This window comes from Rhinatrema bivittatum, chromosome 3, assembly GCF_901001135.1.
Source record: "Rhinatrema bivittatum chromosome 3, aRhiBiv1.1, whole genome shotgun sequence".
NCBI lineage: Eukaryota > Metazoa > Chordata > Amphibia > Gymnophiona > Rhinatrematidae > Rhinatrema > Rhinatrema bivittatum.
In genome coordinates, this window is record NC_042617.1 from 248,671,045 (window position 1) to 248,690,393 (window position 19,349).

General features: G+C 44.6%; 1 protein-coding gene across 1 annotated transcript in view; it reads left to right on the forward strand.

Annotated features, from left to right (window-relative positions):
• The window catches only part of HEATR5B (HEAT repeat containing 5B), a 571,627-nt gene that overhangs the window by 51,180 nt on the left and 501,098 nt on the right, over positions 1-19,349 (forward strand). The window contains 3 exon segments of the mRNA XM_029594411.1: positions 1,256-1,467; positions 11,629-11,737; positions 18,992-19,141. Coding sequence (XP_029450271.1) covers positions 1,256-1,467; positions 11,629-11,737; positions 18,992-19,141 — 471 coding nt within the window.

The following is a 19,349-nucleotide window of genomic DNA, read 5'->3' on the forward strand; positions in this document are numbered from 1 at the left end:
GAGGCCTCACCTGGAGTACTGTGTTCAGTTCTGGAGACTGTATCTCAAAGGAGACAGAGACAGGATGGAGGTACTCCAGAGAAGGGTGACCAAAATGGTGGGTGGGCTCCATTGAATAACTTATGAGGAGAGGTTGAAGAACCTGAATATGTATACTCTGGAGGAGAGAAGGAGCAGGGGTGATATGATACAGACCTTCAAATACTTGAAAGGTTTTAATGATCCATGGTTGTCAACAAACCTTTTCCATTGGAAACAATTTAGTAGAACTAGGGGTCACAATTTGAAACTCCAGGGAGGAAGACTTAGAACCAATGTCAGGAAGTATTTCTTCACTGAGAGGGTGGTGGATGCCTGTAATGCCCTTCCAGAAGAAGTGGTGAAGTCTAAAACTGTGAAGGATTTCAAAGGGGCATGGGATAAACACTGTGGATCCCTAAAAGACTAGAGGATGGGAATAAGTAAAGCTTAACCAGCACAGAGTGGCAGTTACTACCCTTAAGAGAAACATAGGGGTAACCTGCACGGAGCGGCAGTTACTACCTTGGGAAACTTGCCGGGCAGACTAGATGGATCATTTCGGTCTTTTTCTGCCGTCATTACTATGTTACTATGATTCTTAGAGGATCAAGGTCTCCTAAATCGGGGTCAGATTCTCATGGAGAGTCCAGTTGCATTTATCTTATGGCTTTGTTTTTAAAAGTTGCAATTGCATTTTCTCGGTAACGCTTGCCCTGTTGAAGACCTGTAAGAATGCCATTTCCCTTGTTTATCTTTGTCTAGCACCTGTTTGAAGCATTCTGCGGGGCATGATCTATATCACTGTAGCAATCAGATACTTCCAATATTTTGGCCTTCTTTCAGGTAGGGTTGTATTCAGATTTGAGCTTAATTTCTCTGAAATGTCAAGTAGCTGCTTTCTTCTTTTATAGAAGTACAGTTCAGGGGGATTTGTTCTTCGCCTAGATTTTTTTTTCTTGTGTAACATCTTTTACCTGTTTAGGTCTTTTGGTTCCTCAGTGATATCTTGATTTGGCTCATAGAGCTTTAGTAGGCTTACTGTACAAGCCTCTTTCTGTAGGTTTTGTTGTTGAAGATGATTTTTTCTGGTGACCATTCTCTCAGCTAGAGGCATTTACCCAATTTCTTTATGACATTGAAAATCTGCACGTTTAAAGTATGAAATCTAATGAAATGCGTTTCTGATGTATGAGCAGGAGTGTGATAACCGCTTTTCATTCATTTCCCCTGACAGACTGATGTAAAGGAAAAGCAGAAAAAATTGGTTGAACAGCTAACTGGATTAATAAGTAGTTCTCTTGGCCCACCTACGCGAAATCTTCTAGCTAAAAATCTAGCAACGTTGTATAGTATTGGAGATACCTTTACTGTCTTTCAAACACTTGACAAGTGCAATGAAATCATCAGAAACAAAGATGACACCGCTACCTACTTGCCAACCAAACTGTAAGTAAATGCTCATGTTTAAAATTGTGGGAGTCATATTTTGTTTGAAAATCTTTTCTTTATGCAGGTTCATTTCTGACTCTTTTACTAGGCCAGCAGATACTGCAGTTATGGCAACCTGAACAATTTGTCAAGAGTGGTTCCTGACTCTGGCCATCCCTTGTAAGACATTAGGGCCATTGTTTTTCTGTGTTATTTGTGATGTCCTGTAACTACCTTTTCACCTGCTATGGAAGAAGTATGTCCTAATGACCGGATGCATTGTCTCTAAGGGTATCTGAAAAGGGGATTATGTCAGGAAGATATTGTATAAATCAAAAGTGGGCAAACCATGGGCCATTTATGCTGACCAGGAGCTTTCCATCCAGTTGCAGTAGTGAGAGCATGTTGCTTCTGGCTGGAAGTGATTTTGCTCTCATGTCTTTGTGGCTATCCACTAACCCTGTAAACCTCCAAGGGAAAACATCCACCCCCTCTACCTCTTCTGCTCCTTGATTAGACCTCCATGGGGATTCCCATTTCCATCCCTCCATCTGGGCTGGACCCCTAATGAGGCTCCCAGGCCCAATATATGGCCCACTCATATAAAGGCTTAATGGCAGGCTCAAGTTTTGGCTAACACGTGCAGATGTAGCACCACAAGCAGTTAACCAAATTGGCCATGGCAGAATTTGGAGATAGCAAGGTTTTGAAAAAATAAAAAGGAATTAAAAACAGAAAATGTGCTCTTTATTTTATTTTATTTTTTCTGACTACACAAATACTGATGATCTTAGTTTTACTTATCTTTTATTAGGATTTGCCAACTCAAGTGATTATTTAGCATTTGACAGATGTACTGCCTTCTGGTATGGCGATCATTTAAAACAATTTTTTTTTTTTTTTGGCACCAGTTATTTATCACCTATTCGGGATGATTTCTCTGTGTATGTTCCCTAGCTGGTCAGCAACTGGAATGAAGAATCCTCCATGTCTGAACCCTTTTATGGCATCCCCATTTATTTATTTATAAAATGGGTATACTACATAATCAGTAAAAATATTCCAAGTCTTCTCAGTAGTGTCCATTTTCTTCCACTTCCACCCTCCATGTCCTCTGCATATCACTTCCTAGATGTACCTACACTTTATTGTCCCTGTAAGTGAGATCTATGACTATCCCACAACACTAGTATCTGAGCTTTAAAATTTAATAATCAAAATAGGTTGCCAAAATTGATCATTAGAGCACTGTGTCTATGTAAATGCATTCAAATTAGCAAATCAGGTATTTTCCCAGCATGTAGACAGATGGACTCAGGACCACCCTGCCAGCAGATGGAGACGAAGCAAGCTGACGTCATAATATACATAACCCTGCAGTGACCCCAGCCTGCCAGTATTTTCAGTCTCTAGCAGATGGGTGAATGTGCATCTCTTTCTGGGGATTGCTTTAATCTTTTTGAAAGGAGAAATTTGAAATTCTAAATTCAGGAAAAGAGCCCCACTCTCCTGCAATGATACCTAAAGCTCCCTCCCCCAGTTGAGAATTCCTGAGGCGATTTCCATGGTCCCTCAGACGTATGCCTTGGTCCGGTAGCAGGGTTTCCCAGCATGGACTTAGCTGCTATTCAGCTGAAAGACAGCAGGTGTAGGAGGCAGAGTGTGGCGGTGACAGCAAATGCCCTCTCCCCCCGCAGCCGAAGACTGTCTCTGTATTCAGCTGGTAAGCGCTGAGCTCAGGTAAGTTTAAAAAAAAAAAAAAGGGGGGGGGGGGGGGAGTTTTACCAGAATCAGAGACAAGAGGTGTTTCAGGAATTATTCTGGTCTCCATTCTCAGTGTGCCGTGCTGGCATTGGCTCCTGCTTCCATTGGGGTTGGGGAACTGGGCAGCCTGGCAGGTTGAGCAGCCTCCAGTGGGCTAGGCCTGCACTTAGGCTTTTTTCTTGCATGCCGCATGGTAGGCCGCAGCGTCTATTTTCGCGTGCTCTTGTGCATGTTCTCTATGTGCAGTATGTTAGCTTTGCGCATGTGTTGTGCACTCTTTATGTGCACAAACCTTTTTATGAGCTTAACTTGGCGCACAGGTTGTACATGCACCTTGCCACACTTATTTTTTGGGCGCATTTCATGTTTGAGCGCGAGCTGTTCAGCGCACATTTACCGCAGCGTAAGCAAGAAATCTTCCTATTTGTGTTGCCTGTCATATCAGGGCTTCTCAGCCTGATCTGGCTTCTAACCTGTGTCAGTGCTGCTCAGATGCTTAGGGAGAGTTGTCTTCCTCAGATTTTGCTAAACCTGGCTCTTCCCAATCTGATGATGGGTTGGTCATGGCCTTGACTGGGGGGATGCCAGATCTTGGTTCTCCCTTGATTGGCTCCTCCACTGGCAAGGGCAGTTCTGTGGGACCAGCTCCAGTTCCTTCTGGGTTTGGTTTGGACCTGGCTCTTTTTCTTGGGTGGAATTTATTTCAAAGCAAGCCTTTCTTCAGGCACAGTCCTCCGCTTCCCCCATTTCTGTCCAGTTGGACTTCCTCTTCCAGTCCTGTGCTTAAGCACCGGGGCTCACCCTGGCTCCCTGTGGTTGCTCCCAACAGGAATCTGGATGGCACTGATAATGAGGTTGATCCTGATTCCCTGGAAGATGGGAAATTCCTCCAGTGCTGGAACCGTATCAAATCGTGTTGCGGTTCTTTTAATGTGACAAGGCGATAGCTAAAGCCAGAAGAATGCTGGGCTGCATAGAGAGAGGACTATCGAGTAAGAAAAGGGAAGTGATTATCCCCCTTGTACAGGACCATATCTCCGAAGGGTCAGAGACAGGATGGAGGCGGTCCAGAGAAGGGTGACCAAAAAGGTGTATGGTCTTCATTGAATGCCTTATGAGGAGAGATTGAAGAATCTAAATATGTATACCCTGGAGGAAAGGAGGAGCAGGGGTGATATGATACAGACCTTCAGATACTTGAAAGGTTTTAATGATCCAAAGTCCACGATAAACCTTTTCCATTACAAAAAAATCAGCAGAACCAGAGTTCACGATTTAAAACTCCAGGGAGGAAGACTCAGAACCAATGTCAGGAAGTATTTCTTCACGGAGAGGGTGGTGGATGCCTGGAATGCCCTTCCAGAGGAAGTGGTGAAGACTAAAACTGTGAAGGATTTCAAATGGGCGTGGGATAAACACTGTGGGTCCATAAAGTCTCGAGGATGTGAATGAAGAGAAGAGGCATGGGGGTGGCTTGCGGGAATGACGGCTACTACCTGGTGATTAATACCCTTATTCAATAAACATACACACGGTTAATGCGACTCCAACATTGCTCTACGCTTCAACGGCAAGCGGAAATGTGAGACAAAGTATTTGCATTCACAAATAAGCATGGGAGTAGCTTGCTTGATGTGGTGGTTACTACCCCTAACCAATTAAAGCTGATACTTCACTTTGAATACATATACAGTGCAGCTCACTGCTTCAACAGCAGGGGGGAATGAAGATAAGAGGATTTACATTCAGACAACTACCAACTAGGATTGAATTGCTTAGTCTGGGAAAACAAATAAGTGTGGGAATAGCTTGCTTATTGTGGCGGTTACTACCACTAACCAATTAGGCTTGATACTTCACATTTATGCAGCTCCAGCACTGCTCTCTACATCAATGGCAGGGGTGAAGGAAAATTAGAACCAAAAAGTTACCAATAAGGGCCCTGACCTCAGCGGTCAGAGTAACAGATAAGTATGAGAAAAATAACTGAAAGCTTGCTGGGCAGACTGGATGGGCCGTATGGTCTTCTTCTGCCGTCACGTCTATGTTTCTATAGAGAGGAACTAACGGCCCTGTTTCCCAGACCTTGAAACAGATGGGTGTTCCTGGTTCGGATGCTATGTCAGAGCTGAGAAAAAAATCTTTTCGGTTTCCTTACGTAAAACCTCTTGTTTTTTCTCCCAGTGATGGATGCCATCCAGGAATTGATTGATCTGGAATGGGATGCCCCAGAGGCAAATTTTAAAGGCCTGTACCCCCTGGATCTGGCTATGAGAGAGCATTTGCATTTTCCCCAAAGTGGATGCCCTGGTATGTGCCGTGTCTAAGTGGATGACTATCCTTGTAGAGGGAGGAATAGCCTTGAAGGATGTACATGATAGAAGGATTGAGGCTATTCTTAAGGATGCCTTTGGAGCAGTGGCGATGAATTTATGGATTGCCTCCTGTTGTGCCCTAGTGGCGAGATCTTGCCAACTTCTCTCAGGAGGTTAATGACTCTGGAGGGAATTCCAGAGCGGTTATGGAGCCTGCTGCCGCCTTTTTAGCAAACACAGGCTATGATTTGATCCAGACTTCGGCCAGAGAAGTTGCTTCAGTGATAGCCAGGCGTCGTCTCTGGTTGCGAAATTAGTTAGTTGACACAGCTTCCAAAACCAGTCTTACCAAGATGCCCTTTAAAGGCTCACTCTTGTTTTGGGAGCGAGTTGGAGAAACTGGCCAGTAAGTGGGGCGAGTCTCCAGTGCCTCAGTTGCCGGCGGATAAGAAACAGTTACAACACCCCTTTGGTATGAGGGGTCATTTCCGGGGTTCCAGACATTTTCATCCCTATAGAGGGACGACCTTTTAGCAGACTCTGCCTTTCAGTAGTCTCAGTCCTTTCGTCCCTGGTAGCCCAAGAGAGGAGTGTGCTCGGGTGGTGCACCTTTCTGAGTTTCCCAATGAAGGTTTGCCAATCCACCTTACCTAACAGAAAATAGGAGGACATCTCTCTCTTTTATCGGAGGTGGGTCAAGATCATGTCACACCAGTGGGTCCTGGAGGTGATACGCGAATGGTATGCACTGGAATTTCACAGTATTCCTCGGGGCACGTTCATGGTGTCCCCTTGCCACCCCTTGCAGAAGAAGCAGGCAGTGTAGTTTGCGCTTCAAAGGTTCCTCAGACTGAGGGCTGTGGTTCCAGTGCCCAAGTCTCAAAGTATGGAGTGATATTCCATTTATTTTGTTGTGCCCAAGAAGGAGGGCTCCTTTGTCCTATCTTGGATCTCAAGAGGGTCAACTGTCACTTGAAGATGACTCATTCGAATGGAAACCTTATGCTGTGAAATAATGGCGATGCAGTTGGGGGAATTTCTCATCTCCTTGGATCTGTCAGAGGCTTACCTTCATAAGAACAAAGAACATAAGAAATTGCAATACTGGGTCGGACCAAGGGCCCATCAAACCCAGAATCCTTTTTCCAACAGTGACTAATCCAGGCTACAAGTACCAAAACACTAAGTAGATCCCATTCTACTGATGCCAGTAATAGCAGTGGCTATTCTCTAAGACAACTTGATTAATAGTAGTTAATGGACTTCTCCTCCAAGAACTTATCCAAACTTTTTTTTTAAACCCAGCTACACTAACTACACTAACCACATCCCCTGGTAACAAATTCCAGAGCTTAATTGTGTGTTGAGTGAGAGAATTTTCTCAGAGTAGTTTTATTATTTCCAGTTGATAGCAGGGCTGAATTAGCCATGCTGTCATGGGATCTATCAATCAGGTCCAGGAGGCGGAGCTTTACCAAGCAGAGATTCAATTTTTGCTCTCTGCAGCTGCGCGTGTGTTCCCGTGCAGGAAAGTAACAGATTCTCCTCAGTCTGTTCTTTCCACGCACGGAGCTGACTTCTCCTCAGCATTTTCTTTTTTCAGAAGATGTCGAAGAAATCAGGCTTTAAGCCTTGTAGATACGGCAAGGTAATGTCTGTCACGGATGGCCATGACCGATGTTACCGATGCCTCGGGGCCAATCACAATCAAAAAGATTGTGAGTTTTGTGCCCGAATGTCCCTGAGGGCCCAAAAACAACAGGCTTACAAGATGAGGGAACCCATTAGCTTGTTGGAGCCATCGGAGGCTCCTTCTTCACCCGGGGCCTCAACGACACCGGCTCCCTCACAAAAAAGAGCAGCGTCGTGGGATCCTCTCCTCTCCAGGCCTGGAGGTAAGGACTTGCCACGACGTTCGAGGCCATCGGATTAGGATCGATCGGCCTTACTCTGAAAGAGGACGTCATACTATCGTCCGCACAAGGCGCAGAGAACGGCGCCAGTGGCGCAGGCGCCAACGAATACGGAGCCGGAAACATCTGCACCGAAGACTATGGTGCACACTGGACAGGTGCACACTGGACAAGAACACACGACGATGATCTTGGCGTCTGGCTCCTCGACGGAGCCAGACGCCAAGGGAAGGAGCAAAAGTAATAAATCCTCTGAAGCAAGTATTACATAAGTCCAAACACTCATGGATTAAAGCGACGGCACGAATCCCCAGTTATCTCATTCTACCTATCATGATTCAATGCCAAACCGCTCAGGTAATTCACGTTCCTCAAGATCCACTTCGACAGGATCCCGACCAAAACATAGGAGACTATCACCATCGAGACATAAGATCCGCGCAGGATCAGTGTCGGGCCATCACCATAAACATTCCCATCATTTACACCATAAAAAGGTTGCACAAAAGGGTAGAGCGTGGGACGTCAGCCCCTCTGCTTCCATTTCTTCCCATGCTCAAGGTGCTAAAACTTCCTCGCATAGAGAGGTTATACAAGTTACTACTTCTATTGCATCTATGTCCTCAAACAACTCTGCCAAGATTGCAGAGGACAAGACAGGGAAGAAACATGTTCCACATACTCTACCTCAACCAACCCCGGTGGAACCTAGAGCACGTCAGTTACCAAAACAAACCGGTCGTTTGGCAATGACTCCTCAAACATTCCTTGGTTGTGTTGTGGATGAACAATTTTAAGTTGAATAGGTTGTCGAGCCGAACCCCAAGGTCTCTGACTGAAGAGGTGTGATTTATGAGTGTATTTGTGGATTGGGGTGTGCTTTGTGGATTGATGAGATTGTGTTTTTCATCTGGAGAGATGATGAGGATTTCTGCCTTATTTGAGTTAAGGATGAGGTTAAGGTTGGTAACAGGTTAGTGATGGATTGTAAGCAACAATTCCAGTGTGCCCAGGTTTTTTGCAGGGATTCGGTGATTGGAAGAAGAATTTGAACGTCATCAGCGAAAATGTAGTATGTTAGTTTGAGGTTAGAGAGTAGATGGCAGAGAGGTAGTAGATAGATGTTGAAGAGCGTCGGGGAGAGGGATGAACCTTGTGGGACTCCCCGGTTTGATTTGATTGGGAGAGATTCTTTATTATTAATTCTGACCTTATAGAATCTGTCCTCAAGGAACAATTTGAACCATTCATGTGCCTCTCCTTGAATGCCAATATCTGCTAAGCGATCCAGTAAAATGGAGTGGTTGACCATATCGAAGGCGGCGGATAAGTTGAGAAGAACGAGAAGGTAGGGTGGTTTTTTTTCCAGGTTGAGAAGGATGGTGTCAGATAGGGATGAAAATAGGGCTTCAGTATTTTGAGATTTTCTGAATCCGAACTGGAATGGAGAGAGTATGTTGTTCTCCTCAAGATAATCAGACAGTTGTTTATTTACAAATCTTTCCATTACTCTTGAGATCAGGGGAAGATTGGCTATTGGACGGTAGTTGGCAGGGTCAGTTGATGGAAGGTTAGGTTTTTTTAGTAAGTGTTTTAGAATGGCTAGTTTTAATTGATCTGGAACCTTGCCTTGTGTTAGAGAGCAGTTGATGATGTCTACTAAAGATTGAGAGATTGTGTTGGGAATGGAGAGTAGGAGATTGGAGGGTATGGCGTCCAACGGGTGAGAAGAGGGTTTTAGCTTTTTAAGGATGTTTGCGATCTCCATTACGGAAGGGGTCTCAAATGATGTAAGGCTAAAGCCTTACATCATTTGAGACATGGTAAGCCTTACATCATTTGAGACATGGTAAATAACCATGTTTTTAAATCCTTTCTGAAGAGCATATTGTCTTTTGTCATATGTAGGTCTTCCGGGATGCTATTCCAAACTTTTGACTGACAGTGCCATTTCTCTTACTTCGCTTAAATGTGCTATATGTATAGATGAGATTTGAAGTAGACCCTTATTGGCAGATCTTAAGTTTCTCGCTGGCATGTAGAGATGTAATGTTACAGTTAACCATTCTTATTGTTAATCATATTGTGGATTATTGATATAACTTTTTAAATTGAACTCTGTTTTACTGATAGCCAGTGGAGTGATTTTAATATAGGTGTTATATGCTCATATCTATTTTTGCCTGATAATAATCTAGCTGTTGTATTCTGTAATATTTGCAAGGGTCTAATTTTGCTTATAGGTAAATCTAGAAAAAGTGCATTACAATAATCAAATTCAGTGAAAATAAATAAGAGTTTGTAGGACAGTTCCGAAATCTTCATAAGTGAGTAGTGGTTTTAGGCATTTTAAGATATTCAATTTATAGTACCCATTTCTTATTTTTAGCAATATGTTTTTCCATTAGTAAATGACTATCAATTATTACTCCTAGATCACTGGCTTGATCCACAGTTTCAATTTTCTCTCTTCAATTGTTATAAATTTTGTGGTGGTTAGTGAAATCTTTTTGTTTAGCAGAATACTTTGTTTTTTGTATATTTAAATCTAATTTCATGTATTTTAAAAATTGTTTAATTGCCCCTAAGTAAATGTCTAATTCTTTTAATGCATGCTCAATAGAGAGCTTTATAGGAACTAAAAACTGTATATCAGCATAAATGTAATAAATAATACCCATTCCTGATAATCTATATTACGGCAACTTGTATATATTGAAACGAGTCTGCTGAACCCTGCAGAAGTTCTGTTATGTTCATTTTTTTTCAGGTGAAACTGTGAAGTCTAACTTGGTAAATTCGATTTGTTAAAAAGGATGAGGTACGAGCGTCCTGCATCAAATCCTCGTAGAATTGTATTGGTTAGAGCCAGCAACAGTGTTTCCATGCTATAATGCTTTCTAAAACCAAATTGGGTTGGAAATAAGATATTATGTGTTCCTAGATGATCTGTTAATTGCGAGAGAACTACTTTTTTCTAGAATTTTTACAATTGCAGGAAAAGTTGAAATTGGTCTGTAGTTATTTAATACTTTATCAGCTTTATGTCCTTTCAAAACAGGTCTAATTGAGGCGCATTTCAGGATCACTGGTAAATAGCTCTCTTCTAATGAGGATTATTATTATTTTTGCTATATAAGGAATTACGGTCCCTGCAATTGACTTCACTGATTTGATTGTTAATAAATCAGAAGGGTGGGTTGCTGGATTTAATTTGTTTAGTATCGACTTTAATTTCTAATTGTGAAGCATAATCAAAGTTTGCCCAACTCAATGAATCATCTTTTTGTAACAGGATGCTCTGATTATCTGTTTTGGGGAAACCTTTTTACTAGGTTCTGAACCTTTAATTCAAAAAAAGTTAATTAAATTTCTCAATTGATGGTTCATCTATAAAGATGTTATTACTCTATCCATCTTTAATTAGAGTGCTGGAAAGCTGTTGACTATTCAGCTCATTCCACTAGGGCTCAGGCAGTCATGGGCGGAGGTTAGTCTGTTGTCTCCCGTCAGTATCTGCCGAACTGCGACATGGTCCATCTTAAACACTTTTTTCAGGTTTTATCGTCTGGATTTGCAGGCCAGGAGGATGCGGTGTTGACTGGACCACGTGCAGGCTCCCACCCTGTTGGGGAATAGCTTTAGTACATCCCACTGGTCCTGAGTCCATCTGTCTATATGCTAGGAAATGGAGAAATTACTCACTTGATAATTTCGTTTTCCTTAGTGTAGACAGATGGACTCATGCGGCAGCCGAGGGCGGGAAGCTGAGTGTGTCAATCCTCATGTGGGGCTCTGGGTCCCAAGGGATTACTGGTAAGTGTTCATCCAGTCTCTAGCTTGGGATACCTAGAATCTCATGTGAGTTCAGTGTTTATGGTTAGTTGAGTACAGTTCTGGTTATCTGTTTTTAATCCATGTTTTTAAAGTTTTTTGTTAGTCTGTCCGCAGTTGCTTTTGAAGAGAATACTGGCAGGCTGGGGTCACTGCAGGGTTATGTATACTGTGACGTTAGCTTGTTTTGTCTCCATCTGCTAGTCTTGAGTCCATCTGTCTACACTAAGGAAAACGAAATTATCAGGTAAGTAATTTCTCCAATTTATTATGTGGTCAGGGAATGCTGGAGTTAATGAATTTCAGACTAGTCGCGCAAGTGTTAATTTATAAGAAACCTCTTACTGTTCTAGGGCTGCAGTTGTGTGTGTTGGAGCATTTTATGAAAAGATGGGCAGGATGCTGGGGAGTTCTTTCCCAGAAACTGTTAATAATCTCTTAAAGTCCCTAAAAAGTGCAGAGGTAAGTTACCTTCTAAATCTGGGAAATATTTCTTTTATCTTGTCATCTCAAAGTCAAAAGTAGTTTTTTTGGGGGAAAAAGGGCAAATAAAAAAAAAAAAATCCCAACTAGTCACAAAATGACAGTTATCGCTGAAACTGATATAAGGGTAATTGTATAAGCTCTAGCGTTGCTGAAAACCATACTCTGTATCTTGTAAGCATAATCATAAACCCCACATTTTGCATGTGGATTCTGTGCCAACAAAAATTAAGGGTGCAACAGTAATTCTTTTACTTCCTTAACCTGAATAAAGTCCATTTAAAATTTTCATTTGATTCAGTGAATATACCTTTTCCTCATGACCCAGCGCTTTTTATTTTGTTTTCTCACTTCGAAGCCCAACACACCGTTTTGGTAAATTGCTAATCTTAGGAGAGAAATATTTACAGAATCAAAGCAGCAAGACAATTTTCTTCATTTAGTATACATTTTCTGTAATAGACACTAATATGTGACTTGGACTGATGAACTGTACCTTACTTTGCCCTGCTATCAAACACTAATGCCCAGAAAAATGCCCATTTGCTCCTAATAAGTTTTATGATCAGTTTGATTTTGTTTTTCTTTTGAATGCATATAATGGTTATTCTCACAGGACAAGCAGGATGGTAGTCCTCACATATGGGTGACATCAAAGGATGGAGCCCAGTCATGGAACACTTTTGTCAAAGTTTCCAGAAATTTGACTGGCCCCTACTGGGCATGCCCAGCATGGCACTAACCCTGCAGCCAGCAGGGGTCCCCCTTCAGTCTTCTTTTTTCTGCACAGCAGTAGCCTCGTGGTAAAGGAGCTCTGCAGAGATTCCTGACAGGAATTTTCCTCACGGAATCACTAAAAGTTTATTTGCCCCAGAGGGGTCCCTCCTTTAACTTTTTTCAAGCCGCGGTACTCCGGTAAGCTTTTACCCGTTTTCTGTCTATTACCGTCGAGTTTGGCCCTCGCGGCCTACTGGCCGTCGACCGTACCATGGCTCAATTTTGCCATGGTACGGTCTGTGCTCGGACTGTAATCGCACCATGTCTATCACAGACCCTCATAAAGTCTGTGTAATGTGTCTTGGACGAGAGCACGATGTCCTAACCTGCACCAAATGTGCCTTATTGACACCAAAAGGTCGCAAGGCCAGAATGGAGAAAATGGAGCTTCTCTTCTGTGCTCAAACCCCGACTCCGTCCATTGCATCGATGTCGTCGGAACTGGCACCGTCAACTTCGCGCCAGTATTGACCACCGGCCGGTGACCGTCCGGCATTGACGACATCTCAGCCTTCAACACCTTCTACTCTCCCTCAGGACCGAGGGGATTGCAGAGAGAAACATCGCCATCAACATTGTAAGTCTCGGACCATCGAGGGAGCGAAGTCATCAACCTTGCCATCGTCCGAGCCGCTGTCGAAAAGACACCGATCTTTTCGGCGACCGGGTCACCGAGGCCAACCCTCATCCGACAGGGAATTGGGAGCCGCAACTCCGCCTTTAATGGTGGTCCTTCTGGCTATGCCTCTGCCTCCTTCTTCTGTTCCGGTGCCGGGGCTGCTTGCTCCAGGTCTCCGAGAAGAACTGGACCGGATGGTTCAGGAGGCCATCGACAAGGTGATGCAACGACTCCAGGTTCCTCCAGCATCGACACTGGTACCAATTGTGGAATCGAGCACCGACCCAATTCTAGCAGCCTTGACACTGCTGCTATCCAGGATGGAAGCGCCCATTGCTGCATTTCCACCGATGGACCCCGGGTCACCGATGGCTCCAGTGCCCTCTCCACTTACTCTGTCATCGGGAGGAGAAACACCATTCCACATCCCTCCATCCGGAGTCCTGCCTCAGCCATTGGTGCCGATACGTCCGTCATTGCCACCGAGCCATCCATCGATGCCCTCGATGCCTTCATCGGGGCCTCCAATAATTCCTCCGATTCCTTCGGAGCCTAGACCAGGACCTTTAGGTATCCCACCACCCCGTTCCCCCTCTAGTTCCTAGAGGGACAGGTGCTGATCCTTGGGCTGATGATTCCTCGCCAGACACCGATGATTTACCTTCACCACCTTCACCCACTGAAGGTAGGAAGCATTCTCCTCCAGAGGACTTCTCCTTTATAAATTTTGTGAAGGAAATTTTTGAATTGGTTCCCTTCCAATTACAAACTGAACAGGATGATAGGCACCAGATGATGGAGTTGCTCCAATTCCTGGATGCTCCCAAGGAAATATCCACCAGGTTCTTCTGGACCTCCTCAAGAAGAACTGGGAACATCCTGGCTCCATTGCTCCAGTGCATAGAAAGGCTGACACTACCTATTTGGTGCAGTCAGCTCCAGGCTTTCAGAAAACTCAATTGGATCACCAATCTGTAGTTGTTGAATCTGCACAAAAAAAGAGCAAAGAGATCAAAGCCTCATGCCTCTTTTTCCCCTGGGCAAGGATCAGAAGGTTTTAGATGCCATTGGCTGCCGGGTATTTCAAGGTTCAATGCTCATCTCCCGGATTGCCGCCTATCAGCTCTATATGACCCAATATAACAGGGTCATTTTTAAGCAGATGCAAGATTTGACAGATACCCTGCCTCAGCAATTCCAAGATCAGCTTCAAACCCTAGTAAACAAGGGTTTTGAGGCAGGCAAGCATGAGATCAGATCATCTTATGATATCTTTGACACTGCCACTAGGGTATCTGCAGCCAATATTTCGGCAAGAAGATGGGCCTGGCTCAAGTCCTCCGACCTTCGCCCTGAAATACAAGACAGGCTATCCGACCTGCCCTGTGTGGGGGACAATCTGGCGAATAGATTCAGTGAACGGTGGCGGAACTTAAGGACCATCATGAGACCCTAAGACAGCTCTCTGATGCCTTCTGACTATTCCTCTAAACAGCCCTTCAGAAAGGACTCTAAAAAGTCATTCTTCCGCCCGAAGAAGTCCTACCCGCCACCAACCAGATCCCGTGCCACGAGACCTTTTCAAAAAGCACAGTCTCGTCAAACAAGTAAACAAAAGCCACAAGCAGCTCCTGAACCAGGGCCTGCTTCAGGTTTCTGACTTCCATCTAGAGAGCAGCAGCCAGATTCCACTGCCTCACATACCAGTGGGAGGTCGATTGTGCGACTTCCACAACATATGGCACTCAGTCACCTCAGTGATAATTGCTCAGGGTTACCATCTGAACTTTCTCTCCGTGCCACCAGACTCCCCACCTCTACCGATGTGGAGAACATCCGATCACTCCATCCTTCTGGGTCAAGAGGTCTCCCTCCTTCTCCAGTCCAAGGCAATAGAACCCGTACCCTACTCTCAGCACGGCCTAGGGTTCTATTCCCGGTACTTTCTAATCCCCAAAAAATTGGGAGGCGTTCGTCCTATCCTGGACCTACGGGCCCTCAACAAGTACCTCCAGCGAGAGAAATTCAAGATGGTAACTTTAGGCTCGCTTCTTCCTCTTCTACAAAGAGGAGACTGGCTCTGCTGTCTGGACCTCCAGGACGCATACACTCATATTGCGATAACACTATATCATCGCAAATACCTGAGGTTTCTAGTAGGCCCCAAGCACTATCAATACAGAGTACTTCCATACGGCCTAGCATCTGCACCACGAGTCTTCACAAAATGCCTCGTAGTAGTTGCAGCTTTCCTCAGGACCCAAGGTGTTCACGTCTACCCCTATCTAGACGACTGGTTAATCAGGGCTCCCACTCAGCAAGCTGCTCTGTCGTCCCTCAATCTAACTTTACACACTCTAATTTCATTAGGATTTCTCATCAAATACGACAAATCCTACTTAGTCCCATCTCAAACCTTGTCGTTCATTGGGGCAGACTTGGACACCTTGCAGGCAAAGGCTTTTCTGCCTCGACAATGAGCTCTCACTCTCATGTCTCTTGCACACCAGCTGCAGTCTCAGCACTCCGCGACTGCACGCCACTTTCTCATCCTCCTGGGACACATGGCGTCCTCAGTTCAGGTCACACCAATGGCCCGTTTGGCCATGAGACTCATGCAGTGGACTCTAAGGTCTCGATGGACTCAAAGCATTCAGCCCCTATCTACCATTGTCCATGTAACTGACTAACTCAGTCAGTCTCTTGCCTGGTGGAAAAATCAGAAATATCTCCTCCAAGGCTTGCCCTTTCAGGCTCCAGACCCTCAAATAACTTTCACCACCGAAGCTTCCAACCTTGGCTGGGGAGCCCATGTGGCCAATCTGCAGACACAAAGATCTTGGTCTCCAGAGGAAGCCAAATACATTTCCTGGAGCTTTGAACAATCAGATATGCTCTCAGGGCATTTCAGGATCACCTCTCAAATCAAGTTTTCCTGATCAGATGGACAACCAGGTGGCCATGTGGTACATCAACAAACAGGGAGGCACGGGCTCCTTCCTTCTGTGTCAGGAAGCTGCACAGATATGGGCGGAAGCTCTTTCCCATTCGATGTGCCTCAGGGCCACCTGGTTGCCGGGAATGGACAATGTGTTGGCAGACAAGCTGAGTCGCATCTTTCAACCGCACGAGTGGTCTCTCAACCCCTCGGTGGGAAACTGTCTTCCAACAATGGGGATATCCTCTGGTAGTCTTCTTTGCGTCTCCTCAAAACCGCAAAGTAGAGAACTTCTGCTCTCTCATTCGCAGCAAACACTCTCAGCCAAGAGACTCATTCTCCTTCTCGTGGACAACCGGTCTGCTTTATGCATTCCCTCCACTTCCTCTTCTCTCGAAGACTCTCGTGAAGTTACGCCAGGACAAGGGAACTATGATCCTGATAGCACCTAACTGGCCACGCAAGTGTGGTTTCCAGTACTGCAGGATCTCTCCATTCGCAGGCGCATTCCATTAGGGACGGACCCACTTCTGATCCCTCAAAATGACGGGTGCTCCGCCATCCCAATCTTCCTGCCTTGTCCCTGACTTCATGGATGTTGAAAGGTTAATCCTTCAGCTACTTAACCTTTCTGACCCAGTTTCCCGTGTCTTGATTGCTTCATGGAAGCCTTCCACGAGAAAAGCTTACTCTTACAAATGGAACAGGTTCACGTCATGGTGCTCTTCTCAATCCCTTGACCCCTTTTCCTGTCCCATCACGAAGATTTTGGACTACCTCTGGCATTTATCAGAGTCAGGTCTAAAGACTTCTTCCATCAGAATGCATGTCAGTGCGGTAGCCGCCTTCCATAAAGGTGTCAGGGATGTTCCTATATCAGTACAACCCCTTGTAACACGTTTCTTGAAGGGCTTTCTTCACCTCAAGCCTCCACTGGTCCTCCGGCCCCTCCTTGGGACCTTAATCAGGTTTTGGGTCGGCTCATGAAACCACCATTCGAGCCTCTTCACTCTTGTGAACTTGGATATCTCACATGGAAAGTGATTTTCCTTTTGGCAATCACTTCAGCTCGCAGAGTTAGTGAATTACAGGCCCTGGTTACCTATCCGCCTTACACTAAACTTCTGCAGGACCGAGCGGTACTCCGCATTCACCCTAAATTCTTACCTAAGGTAGTCTCGGATTTTCACCTCAATCAATCCATCATACTACCTACTTTTTTTCCCCAGGCCCCATTCCAATCCAGGAGAGCAGGCTCTGCATACCCTTAACTGTAAACAGGCTCTAGCATTTTATCTAGACTGTACAGCTGCCCGCAGGAAAAGCACTCAATTGTTAGTCTCTTTGCACCCTAACAAATTAGGGCAGCCTATGGGTAAGCAGACTCTCTCCTCCTGGTTGGCGGACTGCATATCCTTTTGCTATCAGCGAGTGGGCATTCCATTTCAAGATCGTGTTAAAGCACACTCTGTGAGGGCCATGGCGACTTCAGTAGCATACCTGAGATCGGTGCCGCTTCCTGACATTTGCAGGGCTGCCACCTGGAGTTCTTTCCATACCTTTGCAGCCCACTATTGCTTGGACAAAGCCGGAAGACATTCCATCTTCGGCCAGTCTGTCCTTCGTAACCTGTTTACAACGTGACGTACCAACACCCTTCCGCCTACCCGGTGGAGTTCAGGATGTCCTCTACCAAATTGCACCCCAGTTGTTGTGCCTGTTGCACGCCTTTGGGTACATTTGGTGCATGTTCAGACATCTTCAGCTCGGTACTCACCCATATGTGAGGACTACCATCCTGTTTGTCCTGTGAGAAAGCAAATGTTGCTTATCTGTAACAGGTGTTCTCACAGCACAGCAGGATGTTAGTCCTCACGAAACCCACCTGCCGCCCCGCGGTGTTGGGTTCATAACATTTTATTTTATTTTTCGGCACTGCCTGTAGCTTTCAAACAAGACTGAAGGGGGACCCCTGCTGACTGCAGGGTTAGTGCCATGCTGGGCATGCCCAGTAGGGGCCAGACAAAGTTCTGGAAACTCTGACAAAAGTGTTCCGTGATTGGGCTCCATCCTGTGATGTCACCCATATGTGAGGACTAACATCCTGCTGACCTGTGAGAACACCTGTTACAAGTAAGCAACATTTACTTTTTCTGCATAATTTAGCGACTTCTCACTTTTTACAGTCCTGGCTGCTGTTTAAACCTTTACTGGGCCTATCAGACAGCAGCTGCAGTTGTCTGGGCTTTTGTAAAGCCCAGAAGCATGCTGGTGTGGAGGGACAAACATGCCTGATATACAATGTCCCCCCTACTGTGCAGAGTAAACCTGGCTCTGCACAGTAGCCACTCTTCATAGCAGAAAAACATTTCTATCAGCATTATGCTCCCAGAGAGGAAAATTTCAGCATAGGCACCTTTGTGGATTGGCTAAACTGGAGTGGCTTTGAATGTTGAAATGTTAAATTAAATGGTCATATTCCAGGTGAGAAGGCAGGGAATTAAATATACTAAATAAATGCTATGCAGATAGTGTATGTCTAACATACTCCTATTGATTATTATTTTATTTACTAAACAAATAGGAATACATTGCAAGAAGTGCTATATTCATAGCTCTGTGCAATACTCTGAACTTGTGCCCATGTTGTACAAATTGTGTATATCTATTATACACACACAAAAATATCTGATCTTTTACTGTTCAGTTATATAAGAACAGATGAGTTTTATCACATTTGGCTAATACTTCATACATTTCTGTGAATGGACAGTCACTCTATCAAGAATAGTGGCAGCGCCATTATGTGTGTAACGTTATTTCTTAATATTAGAATGCCTTGTTCTGTTGGAGGTGTGTGTGTTTGTTTTTTAACTTTATTTCTATTTTACATACAAAGTCTCAGGGCCGGAGTGAGATTTTAATGAGCTTGCAAAAAGTTCTGTGTGGACTGGGAGGTGCTGCAGCTTCCTGTCATCGTGATATCTACAAGAATGCACGCTCTCTTCTAACAGACAGATCTATGGCTGTACGATGTGCAGTAGCTAAGGTGGGTACCTCCCCAAATAAGTTTCTGTATATAGACTTTCCTGTACTATAGTTCGAATGCCACCAACTTACAATAGATTTGAATACAGCATGCCTGTTTTTGGTACATTATTTATAAAATGTATACTCTCTACTGGTGTGATCAAGCTTGATGGTTTAACATAGAAAACTAATAAGTATTTACTACATCTGCAGGTATAGGTGCAGCA